Source organism: Symsagittifera roscoffensis, chromosome 10 (genome assembly GCF_963678635.1).
Source record: "Symsagittifera roscoffensis chromosome 10, txSymRosc1.1, whole genome shotgun sequence".
NCBI classification, from domain to species: domain Eukaryota; kingdom Metazoa; phylum Xenacoelomorpha; order Acoela; family Convolutidae; genus Symsagittifera; species Symsagittifera roscoffensis.
The window spans coordinates 7,472,587-7,490,525 of NC_087071.1; the positions used below are offsets into that span (position 1 = coordinate 7,472,587).

The 17,939-nt window shown below is 33.3% G+C and overlaps 2 protein-coding genes across 2 annotated transcripts in view; one reads left to right on the forward strand and one right to left on the reverse strand.

The window, feature by feature from the left end:
• LOC134855374 (cleavage and polyadenylation specificity factor subunit 2-like) overlaps positions 1 to 17,939 on the forward strand; it is a 372,284-nt gene that overhangs the window by 85,641 nt on the left and 268,704 nt on the right. The window lies entirely within an intron of this gene.
• The window catches only part of LOC134854959 (uncharacterized), a 69,517-nt gene continuing 65,511 nt past the window's right edge, over positions 13,934 to 17,939 (reverse strand). Inside the window, exons 8-9 of the mRNA XM_063871339.1 lie at positions 16,177 to 16,294; positions 13,934 to 13,969 (exon numbers count right to left, since the gene is read on the reverse strand). Coding sequence (XP_063727409.1) covers positions 13,934 to 13,969; positions 16,177 to 16,294 — 154 coding nt within the window. The remainder of the gene's footprint in view (positions 13,970 to 16,176; positions 16,295 to 17,939) is intronic.

The following is a 17,939-nucleotide window of genomic DNA, read 5'->3' on the forward strand; positions in this document are numbered from 1 at the left end:
ACAAACCAATTATTTTTCTCTTTACACAAAAGTCAAATCCAAATCATAGAGTTTATAGATTTCAACTAATTCTAATGAAATTTCCAAACTTACATATAGTTTGGACAGCAGGAAAAAACCTTGCGTTACCAGATAAATTAAGTCAAAATACGCCACTTGAATTAATCACAAGTAAAAATACAGTTGAAATACCACAAAATATTAAATTTTATATTGCAAAAGATGAAACATCACCCCGACTAGAATGCAAATATGCAGTAGAAACTGATATTGTTCAATCACAAATAAATAATCTACAACATTTTCCACTCTACTTAGATTGCCAGAATAATCACTACGAAGTTGACTTACTAGGCACATCAATTTTAAAACCAATTCCATACTCACAATGGATAAAAAATTTAACAGAACAAAATTTTCAGAACAAAAAAAAATTTCAGAACAAAATTTAACAGCTAGAAATCAGTCGGCTTTTTTTGCCTTATTTTCATGATTTGATCTTTCTGACCTTCAAAAACTAAATGGAAATTCTCTAAAAACAAAAATACAGTCGTTTAGATAGAGATTAGTCTGAACTAGAAAACTTATTCGAATAAAAACAAAACATCCGTGCATTATATTATCGAACCCTAAAATTTGGAAAATTCCATACATGCTTTATTCGAAAATCTGTATTGAAAAACCAAATTTGGAAAAAGAAAAAGACAGTTACAGAAAAACAATTTAGTAGAAAAAGAAATTATAGCTTTTCAACAGAAAAGAAAACTGTTTTGCAGAAAAATTATTCGACAGAAAAAGAAATTTTTTTTGCAGAAAAAAGTTATTTCAAGCAGAAAATATTTATCAGCAGAAAAACAGGTAGTCATTGCTTGATCGAATCAGACGAGCGAACAAAAAAAAATTTGGGAAACGAGAAAAACTTATATTTGCAGAAAAAAGTTACACAGCAGAAAAAAGGAAATTATTTTGCAGAAAAAGATAGTTATCTCAGCACTGTAATTAGATTATTTAGCAGAATTACAGGATCTGAAGTCATTCTCAAACACTGTCCTTCCAGTTTCCAGTCAGTTGCATCAATTTTAACCATGTCAAGCAAAAAACTTAGCCAAGAAGAATTTAATGGACTTCAAAAATCAGCATTATACAAGATTTACTCCGATTTGTACGACCAAAAGGAAGATTATCGTAAAATAATGGAGTTTATTGAGAAAACATCGGAAGCAGACAAGGATGGCAAACTACAGTCAACATCGACGAAAGCAAAAGAATTATCAAAAAATGTGAGAAACTTTTCGCCTTTTCCTGTACCAGAGGAGTGTGTAAACTTGATTTTGGGTTCAAGTATAATTGCTAGGGTAAAAACTGAAACTTTCCCCAATGATACGATTGTTCATGCATACAGGGGTAGCTCCACTGAGGAGAAAATAAAAGTCCTTGACCAATATAGTGAAAAAAAACTTAAGTGTGTGATAATCCAAGATGGGACAAACTCCATCTTAAAAAAAAATTTACTCAACGATTGATGAGTTTAGCGCCAAATATGAAAAACTTATCGCTTTAATAACTGCAAAATTTTCACCAGAATCGATTGTTATTTGCAAAATACCACCAATATTTAACAATGATGATGCTAATGACAAAATTGATCATTATAAGGGTTTTGTGAATTAAATGTATGGTTCGACGACGGGATTTGAGGTGCTAAATCTAAACTCAAACATCAAAAGCTTGGAGAGCTATCAGAAATTATATTTTGACACTATACACCTGAACGATTAATTAGGTATAACATTCTTGCGCAATTGCCTCGGCTCATACGTGTTCAAACACTCAAGTAAACTCCCGAGGGTAAAACCAGCCCCTGATTATACTGGAAAAGCAAATTCCAACCAAAAATTGCTTTCCAATTATCAACATAAAAATGTTTATAGGTCTACCAATAGACCCTATAGTAACGATCGCTTGCACCCATATGGCCGACAAACTGGTCATGGCCGACAAACTGGTCAAAATAATTTCAACAACAACTCATGGGGCTGTGATAGTAATTATAACCATAATCTGAATCTTAACCAGCAGTCATATAACTACTCGCAAGGTTTTCATTATTAAGTAATGCTAGTTAAGACTATCTTTTCATAAACGAATGTTATTTGTAATTTTAACTATGATTGTTCTACAAAGCGATATGCTGTTACTTTTTGCCTTAACTAGCAAATCTGTCATCAGCTTTTGCGAAAGCGATCAATTTGTAGCTTATGAGGTACTGAATAAAAGAAAAGGAAAGTATCTTTTTCCATGGGTTGCCACAATATACTCGAACAAACATTATTGCACTATACTTAATAATATAAGCTATTACTGTTACAGTTATTATATAAAAAACACAAGCAAGACTTATAAAAAACAAGAAAGGTCCCTTCATAAAACTCTCCTAACATCAGGGCATATCCACCCAAATCCAGGACCATTCATGCAATTCAGTGAAATAAAGAAAAAACTGGAAAACTACAACAACAACTTAAAAGTACTACATCTTAATTGTAGAAGTTTAGCTAGAAAGCGTTCAGATCTCAAACAACTTATCAAAACTTTTAATGATAATACAATTTTCGGATTTTCCGAGACATGGTTCAATGATACAAACGACGATAAACTATGGGCCATAGACAATGACAAACATAAGTTGTTCCTTATGAATCAAGTAAAAAATTGAAGGGTGGAGGGGTCATGTTACTGGTTCCTAAAAAGTTAAACCCAAAAGTAAGACTTAAACAACATGCACAAAAAGTATGATAGCATCTGGATTGAATTTAAAGCCGAACTCAACAAAAATGATAGAACCACTTTATTAAACCCAGCCTACACTCCTAATAGAAACAACAAAACAGACTTCTTAGAAGATCTAGCCAAATCAATTGACCATGCACAGTCATTTAATTCAAACCTAATTTTACTAGGAGATTACAATCTCAACTATCTCAACGAAGACGACAAACAGTCTTTAGATACAATCCTAATACCATATAATCTGGACGTCACTAACAAATTAACACCTACTCACTCAAAAGCACTAATTGACTATATTATCACCGACCTAGGCATAAAAGATCTAACAAATATTTCAATAGTATTCACATCACCAATTAAGACCGACCACCAAGCAACAGCATTCATTACAGAACTTAAGCTGAACAACAATGTAAGACCAATCAAACGTAAAATATATGACAAATCCAATTACTCCAATTACAAATTCAAACAAAAACTATCAGCTATAAATTGGAGAAGTTTCTATAGCAATAATAATCCCGAAATAATGCTCGACATCTTCACATCTAACATTGCTGACACCATTAAAAAATGTGCCCCACAGAAGACTATTTTCATTCGCAACGACAAACCAAAGGTAAACTACGAAGATGATAAATTTATTTCCCAACTGTTTAACTCGAAAAAAAGCGAACGCGAAAAATGGAGTATAATAAACGATACAAGAAACTCAAAAAAATCTTCCAAACTCATTCCATTACTTAAAAACTCCTTAGGCGATTTCATAACCAATAATTTACAGATGTCGAACCTGCTAAATTACAAGTTCTCACTTCTTGGAAGCTTTTATGAGAAAAATTCAAAAATCAGGCAAAGTCCACCGACTTCCACATGCAAAATTCGAAATAATAATAAATTTTTATTCCGATTCATCACATCAGCTGAATGTAAAAAAAATACATAATTTAAATTGTCAAAAGGCACCAGGTTCATCCAAAATTCCAGCCTGGGCACTGAAGGATGGCTGCAAAGAAATATACACACATCTGACATTTCTATACAAGGAGTTTTTGAAAAACAAGACATATCCTTGCAAGCTCAAAAAAGCAATTGTCACACCAATATACAAAAAAGAAGATCCAGAACTACCAGAAAATTATAGGCCTATCTCTATAACTGGGGCTCTTTCAAAAGTTTTTGAAAAATTGTTACATAAACAAATCAACGAATATCTGATATCCCAAAAATTACTAAGTAATACCCAATTTGGGTTCAGAACATCATAATCAACAATCGACGCTATTCTTTGTTGCACTGAAGCATTCAGAAAATCAACAGACAACAACAAAACTGTAGCATGTTCCTTACTGGATCTCTCTAAAGCTTTTGATTCTATTGATCATACTTATCTTAAACAAAAACTAAAAGAGTTAAATTTTTCCGAAGAAGCTATAGAAATGATCAATTCCTTTATCACCAACCGAAGTCAGAAAACAATTGTTAACAACACCGAATTCGATTGGATTACACTTGAGCAGGGTGTCCCACAGGGCACTGTCCTTGGCCCTCTAATATTCAATCTCTACATTAACGATCTCAACAAACAAATTGACAAAACATGTAAAATAGTTCATTATGCGTATGATACATTACTATTCTGTGAAAATAACGATCCACAAAAAGCTATTAAAGCACTCGAAGCCAATTGCAGTCTATTGTCAAATTCTTTTTTAGAACAATCACTTCAATTGAATGCAAAAAAAACAGAACTCATCGTTTTCAGCAAAAAACATTCAAGGAAAAAGGATGAAAAAAATACTATAACTCTAGAGGATAAAATAATTGAGGAAAAAACCAATGTTAAATACCTAGGAGTAGTTTCAGATCAGTTTCTCACATTCCATGATGAAATCAAAAATATTTTCAGGAAAATGGCATGCGGAATAAAAAACACTTCAATCAATCAAAAAGCCATTGCCAGTGAAAACAAGACTCTTGATAGTGCATGCACTGGTAATTAGTCATTTGTATTACCCAGCAATTCTTTTAAGTGGAATATCCGCTAACCTAATGATATCTCTGGAAAAACAGTTAAGCTGGGCAGTAAAAACTTGCTGCGATCGTGCAAAATACGACTCATCTTCAGACTTGAAGCTAAAACACAATATATTACCAGTAACAATGTTTCTGGACTATAAAATTTTATGTCCATTTTGGAAAATACAACATCAATTATTGCCAGCCTATTATAACATTGAGTATGATAACCACCAAATAGATATTAATACAAGAAACAAAAAATTATATTTCGGCGACAGATACAATGGGCAATATATAGAAAATTCCTTCTTTAAAAAGTCCGTCATAATCTGGAACAAACTAACAGATGATAAAGTCAACTTTAAAGACATAGTAACATACAGAAAAGTAAAGATAAAATTCAAAAATTATTATTTATTATTATTTAAAGAAGACCTCTCTGTGGCAACTCATGGTAAAGTTTCATGGAAAAGCTTCAAGTTTATATAATAACAATTATTTATCAACCACCTTGAAGCTCTCAGGTGAAAAGTAATCATCGATAATTGTAATCGAGTTTGTTTTGTTTATTGTTATTGTAACTATGTGTATCTAATGATGTTATAGTATTTTTATGAACTGATAGGAAAAAAACAGAAAACATTTGACATACACTTGTGTATTGAAATTAATTTCGATGTGCAATTAAAGTGTTTTTTTTTAAAATAACACTCAACAAAAAAGAATAAAACAACATTCGCATAAAAAAGACTTTTTTCCATTAATCGAAAAAGAAAGTTTAACCGATAAAATAAATTTATCAGGACCGCAAACAAATGATTCGAAATACACAATAAATCACGTTTTTGACCTCCATGACCCACTTGACACAATTTTCCTATCAAAACTAGAAACTGACAATATTTTGCTCCCCCCAACAGATAAAAATACACTTGAATTTTTAAAACGATATCAAAATCTCGACCCAGTAATTAGACAATTAAAATCATGACACAAATACTAAGCCCGTAAAAGCAGATACCACAATTTTAGGAAATAAAACATCCTCCGATATTTCCGAAAAATTAAAAACGCAGCAATTAATGAAAATACAGATCTTTTAGAATATAATCTAAATGATTCAAAAGTTCCCTGTCTTCCTTTAAGTATGATTTTAATAGCTTTTAACATCTCAAATACACAAAATACTAAAGGACACTCCGGATCAGAGAAAACATACTCAAACTTTACACAAAATTTTCATTTCCCCAATGCACCAATTTGGATAAAAGTTTTATGCAATGATTGTATAAAATGTCAATTAAAGAAACCTTATCCAAATCAAAAACAAATAGCACAAAAACAAGATTTTAAAGGACAAAGTTTATATTTTAACAATCGCATTTCATTCGATACAAAAGGACCAATTTCACCATCCTCTGAAGGAAACTCCTACATTATGGTCATTGTTGACGCATTTACACATTATGTAGCACTCAACCCAGTACCACATTGCAATGCTTATTATGCCTACACGACGCTTTATGAACATTGGATAGCTAAATTCGGACTCCACGAAATCTTAGTTACAGACAACGGTACAGAATTCATAAATAATGAAATCATCACACTATGCCACTTATATAACATCAAACATAAACCACGTACATCTCATGCACCTTGGACAAACGGTTTAGTCGAAGGTATGAACCGTTCACTACAAGAATATCTCCGATGTATCATAAATGAAAATGATACAAAATACACAGAATGGTCAGCAGATGTAAAATTACTTCCCTTCGCATACAATTCACAGATCACGACAACTTTAGGAATGTCACCATACGAAATGGTTTTTAATCAAAAGCCACGTAAACCAATTAAGTTTACAGCAAACTCCCATAAAATTGCACAAGGTTATTGCCAACCAAATAAAGACTCAATTTGTTATAACCTTACCTCTACACACACATGATGAAGATCATTTTCACCACCCACAAATTCTTAAATTAGCCTCCGGCACACACGCCGAATGGATTTTAAATAGAGATAAAAAAACACAATGAAATTTACCAAAGAGTAACAAAGAAATTGTTACAAAGGCAAAATATTAGCGACCAAATTAATTCACGCTTTACACCAGCCACAGATTTAAAAATTGGAATATTTGTCTTAATACCTAACTTTAATACAGAAAAGGAATCTCTAAAAAGTTACAACCCCTTCGAAAAGGACCATACCAAATAATTGCCAAACCCACTGACGTAACGTATAAACTCACAGATTCAAAAAAAAAGGAAATTGTTCCACATCGTAACAATCTTTTGCCCTACTATCCAAAAGAATACGCGCTACGCGAATTAACTCAATTATATTCTTTCACAGGTTTGAAAATTATTCAAAATCATCAACATACAGAAAGAGAAATAGATGAACGAGACAACGTTCACCATGAAGATCAAAATCAAAAACAAAACAAAGTTAAAAACAATCAAAAAATATCAGACCCAAAAATACCTCAAAAAGAAAGAAAAAACAGGAAAATGATAGAAAAAATTTTACCACAAGAACAAATAGAAAAATCAGAACATAGACAATCATCACGACTTAGAAATCATCTACGTAAAAACTACAAAACATTCTTTCCACAATCTAAAATACTAAAGAAAGTTGAACTTCAAAAACAACTTTGATTTTAAAAATTAATAATCTTTGCACCTCTGGATCATTTTGAACTTTCATTTTTCAAAATAACATGCTGACAAACACGCAACAATTCTAGTTCAGATTCAGCCAATAGGATTCACTTAAATCCGTCACCTTCTATATCTATAACACCAACCTATTAGCCGAAAGATATTAAACTCCAGGCATATCTATAACTATAACTTTACAACCTCCAGGTCAAAAATAAGCAACCCGCTAAAACCTGACAACTAAAATAAATACCAGCATAATATTACAACCCTCCCCTATCTAATAACGCAAAGATCAACAATATTTTCCCAACTCAGACCTCAAAAACCCTCCAACCGAAAATGATAAATTAGCCTAAAGTAAAAAAGGACCATATTCATTTGGCCTAAAGTACAAATATCTCAAAAATACCCCAGATCACCCGACAAATAACAATAAAGCAAAGAAGACATCCCTAACACCATAAAATTAGCCCCCAACAACTTTTCACAAAACTCAACCCACTTGTCAAAAAATCAATAAATAACTCGACCACACTTGAATCTCGCCTCAAACAACAAAAAATATTCGACAAAGAAATCATTTCTTAAATGCTCTTGTCTCGATCAGTCAATATCTTTAAAAAACAATTTTAAATCTTTTAATAAACTTTTTCATACTATTCAAACTTTTGTTCATATTTCTATTTGATACTTTTGAAGCTTTTATAATCATTTTAATAATTTTTTGCAACATTTTTTTAAATTTTCTACTCCCTATTTGAAATACATTTCCAACTTTCCCAAATCCTTGATCATTTTTACAGGTACGATAATCCAAAGTCTATTTAAATGATACGAACAATTTTTAGTATAACAGATTTTTTTTTTACTATTTGTAATTTTCATCATATTTTTATCATCCCTAATATTGACAATGTGCAAATGTGTAAAAAAGGCAATAATCACATTCGCCTTAGCAACAATCCTTTTAATTCTTTTCATTGAAGAATACTACAATAAACATAAATCTTCCCACTAGAAAAAATCAATCAGATGACTTTCAAAAATTGCTAACCATCAATCACAAAATTAGTCTTCACCGACATCATCTCAAGAAAAGCCAACAATACCTACAACTACCCAAAACCCCCAAACATCCACACGAATTTCTTTCCAAGATAATCCATACACTTTTGAAGAAAGACACGCTCGCTTATCCGAACCATTAGAACCAGTTCAGCGACAAGCACCCCTAAGTGAACCAACATATAACTTGTACCCCACATTACCACAAGAATTAAGTAGAATAAGAAACATTAGTCATAATCAAAATACAGTCGAAATGAATAGACAAATTATACATCCACGACGAAACAGAAGTTTTCAAACCCCTAGAGTTCATTTTGACATACCCCAATCACCAACACCAACTACTCCAGAAATTTCAAGTAGTACATTGCCAAAAATTCCCACACTACTTTCACAACAGAGAACCTCAAATATACCCTCAGATTACTTAGGTTCAACACCAACATCTGAACAAATACGTGAAAATCCCTTTAACCCCCCCAATCCCACAACACGACTACCATATTGGACAACACACTCATATACACAAGGTGAACCAAACATAATAAACGACCCAATAGATATTTCTACGGATACAACACTATCATCACTACCAAAAACATTATCACTACCGTCAACACCATCATTAAGTCAAATTTCACCGATGTTTTCCCTTTAAATTTCCCAAATAACCTCGACGCTAGATATCGAGAACAATCATCAACAAATATACCTTTACGACTAGACTGGAATACATTCGTAGCACCCCCACCATTATTTGGACAACATCAAGCTAGTAACCGACTCCACAGTTGGGCACTCAATAGACTACAATACAGACAAGATATCTACGAAGATATTCGTGAACACAATATTCAAATACTTCAACAAAATAGTCTCCAATTGAAATTCGAAATCACGATCAAACTTAATAATATTGTTCAACGTCCCTACCCATTAAATCCAACAAATATAACAGCTCAATCGCTACCACCACCATTTAAAACAACTGAAGTAATATATAAATACGATAGATATACCAAAAACACAATTGGTTACATAACATTTTATAACCCATACTCAGGATTATCATACACATTTATATTCTAAAAATATTAACATTTCAACACATCTTTTTTCTAATATTTTCCGACCAGAACACAAATCCTTCTCCTCGCACAGGACCCCAGGATTTATTAGTAACACATTACGATTGTGAAGAAAACGAACAAAAAACACTACACAAATATGCAATAAATCAAGTATCACAATGCGAAACAGAACCACAAGCTATAGAAACTAAAAATGTAATAGCAACACTGTATTCAAAAGCCCGAGCAACAACAGTCACAGGATAAAATTTACAGCAACATTTTCCGAAAAGAAAGTACACTGTTCACAAGTTTCCAATGGAAATAAGAACCTACTTGATCACGAATCATTCTATCGAAGTAATAAAGAACGACTTTTACAGCTAAATCCCGATGATTGTAAAAACGAACTACTCAGACTAAACATCACAAGAAATAGAAACACAGACAGGAAAATAGTAATTTTCCAAGTCTTTGCCGATTCTGTACACCAAGCACAGCTTGAAAGATATCAAGGACATATAAAACTAGACGAAAAAAACCCATACAACGGCGCACACGGAAGATTAACTTACGACATACACGATAAACACTGGATACCACACATTGGAATAAATGACCCCTCAAACTGCAAAGCAGACACAAAAAATAAAGGATATCAAGAAATAATGTTTTTCGATTGGAAGTTACAACTCGAAAAAGTACAACTCACATGAGATTTATCAGATAACACAATGATCTATCAAGGAATTAGATTTTCTTGCAAAAATGATCAAGGTTATTGTGACCCTACAACACGGACACAAGCAACAATTGTTTGGTTTCCCGAAGATACATGCACAACATTTCAAGTAGCAAAAATACACGCTCGAATGATAAAATTTCATGAAAAATATTTTATAGAATCAATTCCATACGAACAAGTAAATCCATCCCGAAAACAAAGTAAAGATTTAAGAAATATTCATGATATAGAAAATAAATTAACACGTTTTCAAATATATCAAGAAACAGAAATTGCATGCAAATACAGAAATCCACTATATAAAACACAATATTCTGAAATACTTGTCGAATACGAAAAAGGTTTCGACATGACCACTGGAAAAATTAAATTTGACCCTTATGCCACAGGTCACCCTCTAAATGAAGGAACATCATACATACCAGTTAATTTTCAAAAAAGCACAGGTCAACCTGGTGGAAAACTATTGTGTAAGGAGATAGTATTTATCTTCATCAAGGTTCATTTGTACTACATTGAGGCACGTTTACAAGAACTATCACTAATGAATAACACCTATTTCGGTAATATTCATTACTATATTCAATTAGATATGAAGTTAGACTACACAATTAGTCGAATTTTTCAAGAAATGTCACTCTCCGATTTAGAAACACTTCACCAATTATGTGAATTGGAAAGGACACAAATCCTGCAATCACTCGCACTAGCAGTACTAAAAATACCCTACGCAGGATACTTATTGTCAGGAAATAGATAAATTTTTCTAGACTACGAAGGAAATATTTTATGGTATTATACTTGTACCAAAAAAGTATCACCACTATATGTTTTTGAAGATAAACGTTGTTATAAAAGAATCCCTATATTCTATGAAAATAAAGTACATTTTGTCGACACACTTTCAAGACGAACATTTTTTTGGGATACCGCAGTCCCATGTGGATCAGAAAATAGCCTCAAGGTAGTACAATTGAATCCTGATGAAGATAAATACTATCTTCTTACACAATACCCTACGTTAATGTAATCACTCAAAAAATTTTCACCCGAAAGCATCAGAGCTATTGCTCGTAATCCAAATATTGATTTACAATCAATTGGAATATATTCTAAATCAGATGACCAACATCACATTAGAACACAACAATTTCAAGAATTATTAACACAAATGGACACAATACAAAGACAGTCAATTGACCAGAAATTAAGAAAACTTGCCAAAACCGCAGGATTTGCAGATAATTATACACAAGGTTATAGCGGATATTTTTAAGACATTAAAGACTATATATATTTAAACGGTGAAAAATACAGACCACAGGATATTTCACCTATACATATTTTCAGTTTTGTCTACCTAAAAAATGAAATTCTAGCTTTTCTAGGATGGCCCTATTACATCTTAGAAAAATTAACTATCTTATACGCAATGTTTAATTTTATAGGATTTCTTTTCTCACTCTTAAAAGGAATCTATAACACATGCGCTATACACACACAAGTAAACAGACAAGCAAGTGTAGCACGCATACTGTTTGCAGGATTTTTTGGAATTTTTTCATCATCAATAAACAAAATACTTCTAGATGCACAAATAAAAGAATATAACACGAAAATATCCACAAGACAGAACACTTACGACGAAGAACACAATAATTTAGAGATAACACCTACCGCACCACAGTTGCCACCCCTACCACAAAACCATTCATTATCATTAGTTCCCCGTAATTTCCGAAACCTAGCAATCACAAATAATCCAAATTCTAGACCAAATATACCACAAAGCCCCATCCAACATATAATGACACATCATTCACAAAATGATAATACATACGAACAACTTATAGAACAACCTCACACCACCACTTTTCAGTCTCAAAATAATCATTTTTTTTAGCCCACGATGAGCCGACAACTTGGATCCCTAGATCGCTCAAATTCCCACCCAGACAACCTCCAAACTCAAATCCCAATAATCCCACTTTTTGCTGTCCCACCACCCGATTTTCCGATTATTAATATATCATCGAGCACGAATTCTGATACTAACTCAGATATTTCAGTTTTATACTCTATCTCTCAATTTAATAACCCTAATGTAGAAACCCCTGACGAATTTGCAGACTCCGAACCATCTCCATCAAATTATACTCAGAAAACTCCTCAGTTTTTTCAAACCCCCCTTTTCAACCAATCCCAACAAATAATTCACTCCCATCCGTTTCCACTCCTTCTTATGCTTCGCAAGTGACCCCAACCTATTCTCCACTTCATTCCGACAGATCATATAATCATTCCCCAGATACCCCCAAATTTCCCAGGAACTCGATAATTTTATTACCCTACAACAGTTAGTACACCCTAACACCCTCACAATACATCATCCACAATAGAATCCTCAAACCCACCTACTCCTACACCCTCCTCAGCTCACACTGCATCATTCACACAATCATCCACATCCACCGAAACACCTAGTAGCACTCACCGAGCTTATCGCACTTTTAAACGAAAAATTCCCGAATCACCCATTCCCGACCAAACCCGGAACAGCCTGCGAATATATTAATCACCCGCAACACACAAACACGAAAAATTTTCTTTCAATCACCTTACCCTCATTTCCACAATATACATTAAACACACCTAACAATACTAATGGCACGTAATTTTGTAGATGAACATGTTTTAATGCCAACACTTCATTGGACAGCTTATTATCATTTTACTAACCCCCTTTGCCTACCACTAACTAATACTCATGACAGCATAGAAAAGAACAAAGACATGTTTTATAGACTGACTACAACACTAACACCTCGACAAATTTACTTACGTAACATTCACTGCACCCCGAGCTAACGAATTTACAATAGAATATTACGACCATAATATCATCCGACCTAATCAAGACCAATTTTTAGATGAAGAACGCTTCGCTAACCCGCAACTAACAGATAATTTTTTCATCAAAACATCATACGTATTCACACTTAATATTTTTGATAGAAAGTATGATCACCTCATTTCAGAATCACTAGCTGATAATCAAGCTTACGAAAGTTTCAATGACAAATTTCAGTTATTTTCACTAACCTTTCACTTTCTTTCACCACATGAACGCGATTTGCACTGTTCCCACGATATTATGTTACGCACTAAACAAACCCACACATATACATACTATCGTTTTATACAAAATCATTTTGATTTGCATACCCCATCAAGACAACCTAACCATCGTTTTCAGTTTCTTAACTCAAAGTACACGTCACCATTTTTCCTTAATTTTACATATTGCATCAAAGATACTAACCTCCACGGCATCCTCCGCAACTATGACCCAGTTACCCAAATGTATATATTTTGTCCCATCACGAAGACCTTTAATGCCGAAGAATCCAGACCCTTCCTTATCACGCATGAATCTATCCAGCCTATTGAAATACCATTATTAGAATTCATTCACAATACTAAATACAATCATAAAATAAATAACCTCATTCAAAACACACCTTACGAGTTTGCAGTACGCACTGAACAACTAAAAACCATTAAAGCACTTCAATTGCTTTGGCCACTGCTACAAACTAAAAACATCATACGCATACTAGCCAAATTACTAACAACATCAGATATGATACACGACATCTTCCCCCACGGTTTTTTCCCAGAAGGTTAACAGGTAAGTATAATTTAAAATACTCTTCACTAATAAATTTAAATTAGTAGTAACCATTTTCTATCAATGTTTGATTTATATTTTTAGTCTTCACATCACGATCATCTACAAAACAGAAAAGAAAAATAAAAATACAAACTTGTTAAATTCTCTTAAAATTCGTTAATTTCTTCCACTAAATAATGTAATAAAATACATACCAAATGTAGTAATTTTATCTATAAATTATTTCCCCATGAAGCAGTAAACTTAGTTACGATGAAAATTTATAATTTTAAATTTTCCCCAAACGCAGTAAAATTCAAATTCTAAGCAATAAATTGATGAAATGAGAAAGCAGTACTAACCTTTTCAAATATTTTCATTCACTCGCACTAGCATTCTATCCAAACTTGCACAGCTCGCCCACAAAGAATTGTTTAAATAATGATTTTAAGTTTCAAGTTTTCACACTCAACAACTCTAACACACGATAACAAATTTCACACTTTCCTTTAACCCGGTTGGAAAGGAATTATATACTAAACCAAACTAACCAACGCAGCTTACTAAACACCACAAATCATAAAATAACAGCATGACTAAGAAAAGAAAACCAACGGTACCCAAACCGGATTGACTCAGTTTAAAACTGGAAAATTTATTCTTTTGAAGACTATTATAAAGTCTAAGAAAGAAATCATAAAACACAAAAAAGTCGCAAGACAAACCCATACCAAAAACAATTTGATTTTTGAAAAAAGGACACAACCAAAGAAACATAAGAAAGACCAACATAAACCCAACATAAAACATTATCACATATCAGGACCTCTCAAAGAAACAGCATGAAATCATACTCCCACTCCTGGCCTAACCCACCAGAGAGGACGTCCTGAGCATGCTCTATAGCCGGCCTAACCCACCGCGCTCAATCCACGCTTTGTGACCACACCTCTATTTTTATTAAGAGGTACTCAAGGGTGAGTAACTCTTCAAAATAACCAAAGTAAAACAAAACGCTGAATAAAAATTGAATTAACATAATTTTATAAAAAGTAAATCATACTTTGCAGTATATAGATCAATACACAACAACAAAGACGAACATCCAAAGACTAGATGATCCCATCACACTCGAACAAAAGAATGGCTTAGCACAACCGACATGCCGTCCACAATCACAACTCAAAGGATTTAGAGTACGACTTGACTTCGCAGAAAAGGACTTCATTGAACTGGACCAATGACCACCTCGATGTTCAAGTATACGTACAGATCCGAGTTACAAGGCATCCTTTCCACACACGATCTTCACGCCCCTCCCAGACGAGGTTGCACACAAAACAAGTTCTCTACATAATACAGAAAAACCCGTCATAGCAAACCATTTTGAAATCGGATTGATTTCATTGGGGATCACAGTCGTTGTCAAAAGCCGACGTAATAATTTCCTGACAATAATTCCAGCGTGCTGGAATTTCCTTATCCAAGAGGAACCGGACAAGAAAATGATGTTCACCAAATACCAACGTTCATCATCCATCCTTCAAATTGCAGAAAGATAATTCTAAAAAACTCTGTAAAACCCGGATGGGTGGAACCTGAACTAAACTACATTTTATAATTGGATAAATTGGATATTTTACCACTGTAAAATATTTAATATTAACCAATCATATTCCATCTAACTAACAACCCACTTATTTGTAAGTGCTGAAATTACTTGTAATTTCAGCACCAGAGAGATTTGAATTTAACTTAGAAAATAGTTGCCTCTCCCGAGTACTTCAGCAGCCGCAACAATACTCTAGATCTAATGAGCCTAGCAGAGGCTAGTTAAACACCCTGAGACTAGTAGATATAAGAGTAAGATTAGGATCGGTATTAGACTAAGAAGTTGCACGAATCTATCCGGCCGAAAATAAGATAGCGTGACGAGCAGAGGGTGTACTCTATCCGAAATTACTCTATGAGTTAACCACATCGGTTCTAACTCACTTTGATAAACGTTTTTATATAGTATGAAAATGTATGACAACCGTTTTTTGTCAACGCGGGTTGTTTTTAGTTTGAATTTTATTTCAAAAAGAGTTACTGCGTAATTCTCGAAAAAAAATGTGCGACATTACGTACCTCGTACATGTCGGCAAGGAACGGCATGAATGCTGGTCTGAATACAAATCGCTTCACTTGTTCATCCACTTTGGTCCTATGCCAGTATAGCAACCACACTCCTCGCAAGTAGCGCATTCTGAAACTCACTCATAGTCAGAGCCGTAATTAGAGCTCGGAAAATCAATTGGGTCGACCTAAAAAAAAGGTCGACAAAATCCGCCCCCTCTCGAGAAAATCCTAGATTCGCTTCTGCTCAAAGTAGTCTAAATGTTTTCCTCTTCCGTCTCCTCCAAGGCGCTGATTTCACTCGTTAAAAACTGACTGATATACTCGCGCTGACTGATATAACCGCCGGTTTTAGTTAGGTCCTTATTAATAAGTTCGTTTTCAGTAGAAGAGTATCCCCAGGTTTTTTTGTAAGTGGATTTTTTGTGTGGGTTTCAAAGTAGGTTTGTGTATTCTAATTCAATTAATTATCTTTTTTTGTTGAATTCAAAACAGCTCGTATCAAGTCAGAAAAAACAAACTGCTCGTATCAATGCAAAATCCTGAATGATCTGGCTACCATTTACACTCAATAAATTTTTTACATCTCAAAACACCAAAAAAAAGAAGGAATAATGCGTTTTGGAATTCACTATAATTGCTCCAGTTTTTCGTTTAATCTTCATTTCACGTTTTCCTTAGTGTACATGATAGTTTTTTTCACAAAAACTTCGAATGTTTGGAGTATGTTTTTTCGAGTTTTTAACAGATTTATTTTTGGAAATACAGAAGGAAACTCATAAAAACAGTTGACTTAAACGGAATAACGTGAAAAATATCAATCTCTGTCAATCAATGTTTTTTTTTCATTAAATTTTTCAACAAGGATTGCAATCGTCAGTTGCAGGGTTCAGGATATCCCGGAGAGAGTTGCCTGGTCCCCGAATTGACCTACTTTGAACAATAATGCTTATCATAATATTTCATAAACAAAGTCGATGAAAAAAAAGCTAGTCATACGAATTTCAAACAATTTTGTGGCCTAATGAAACAAAAAAATTGGCAAAAAAGCTAACAAAACAATTTTCATATATCAAAATTGTATGAGTAAAATTTTTTGATGGCCGCTCAAAAAATTAAAAAAAAAACTTTCAAAATTGCCAGAAAAATTATTTTCCACGTTTTTTTTGCAAGCCAATTTTGAATTTTTGTCTGCATAAAGTAGTCCTAGGATACACAAAAATGGTTTTTTTTTCTGCTTTCCCGGATAATTTTGTCCGCTCAAATTTAGCGCTCAAAAAGCGTATGACTTACATTTTTGTAAGATTATGCATGCGCTGAGCAATGCATGATCAATTGAAACTTCAATTTCAAAATTTTGTATCTCTGAAAATGTTTGCAAAGTTTATAAGTTTGCTATTTACCTTGACTTGTCACTGTATAACATATGTTTTCATGTCATTTCTAATGCATTGTACTTTTAAGCGTGTCTAATGTATGGTGACTCAAACTTTGAGTAACCGGTGTCTTTGCCACTTGTGTTCAGTTACGAACGCAACCCAAAAATTGGGAATTTAATTTGAAAAAAAGCACTTCTTAGTTTATGGAAAAGTGCTACTCATACAATTTCAATTTATGATAATCCTAAATGACTGACTTTTGATGCAGTTTGCTCTACTTATGAATTTGCTTGAAAAGTGTATGAATAACTTTCCAAAAATATTAAAATTATATGATTTGCCTTTTTGATCAAGCCGTGTAATTAGTAGATTTCCATTTTGCCAGATAACCTGTGG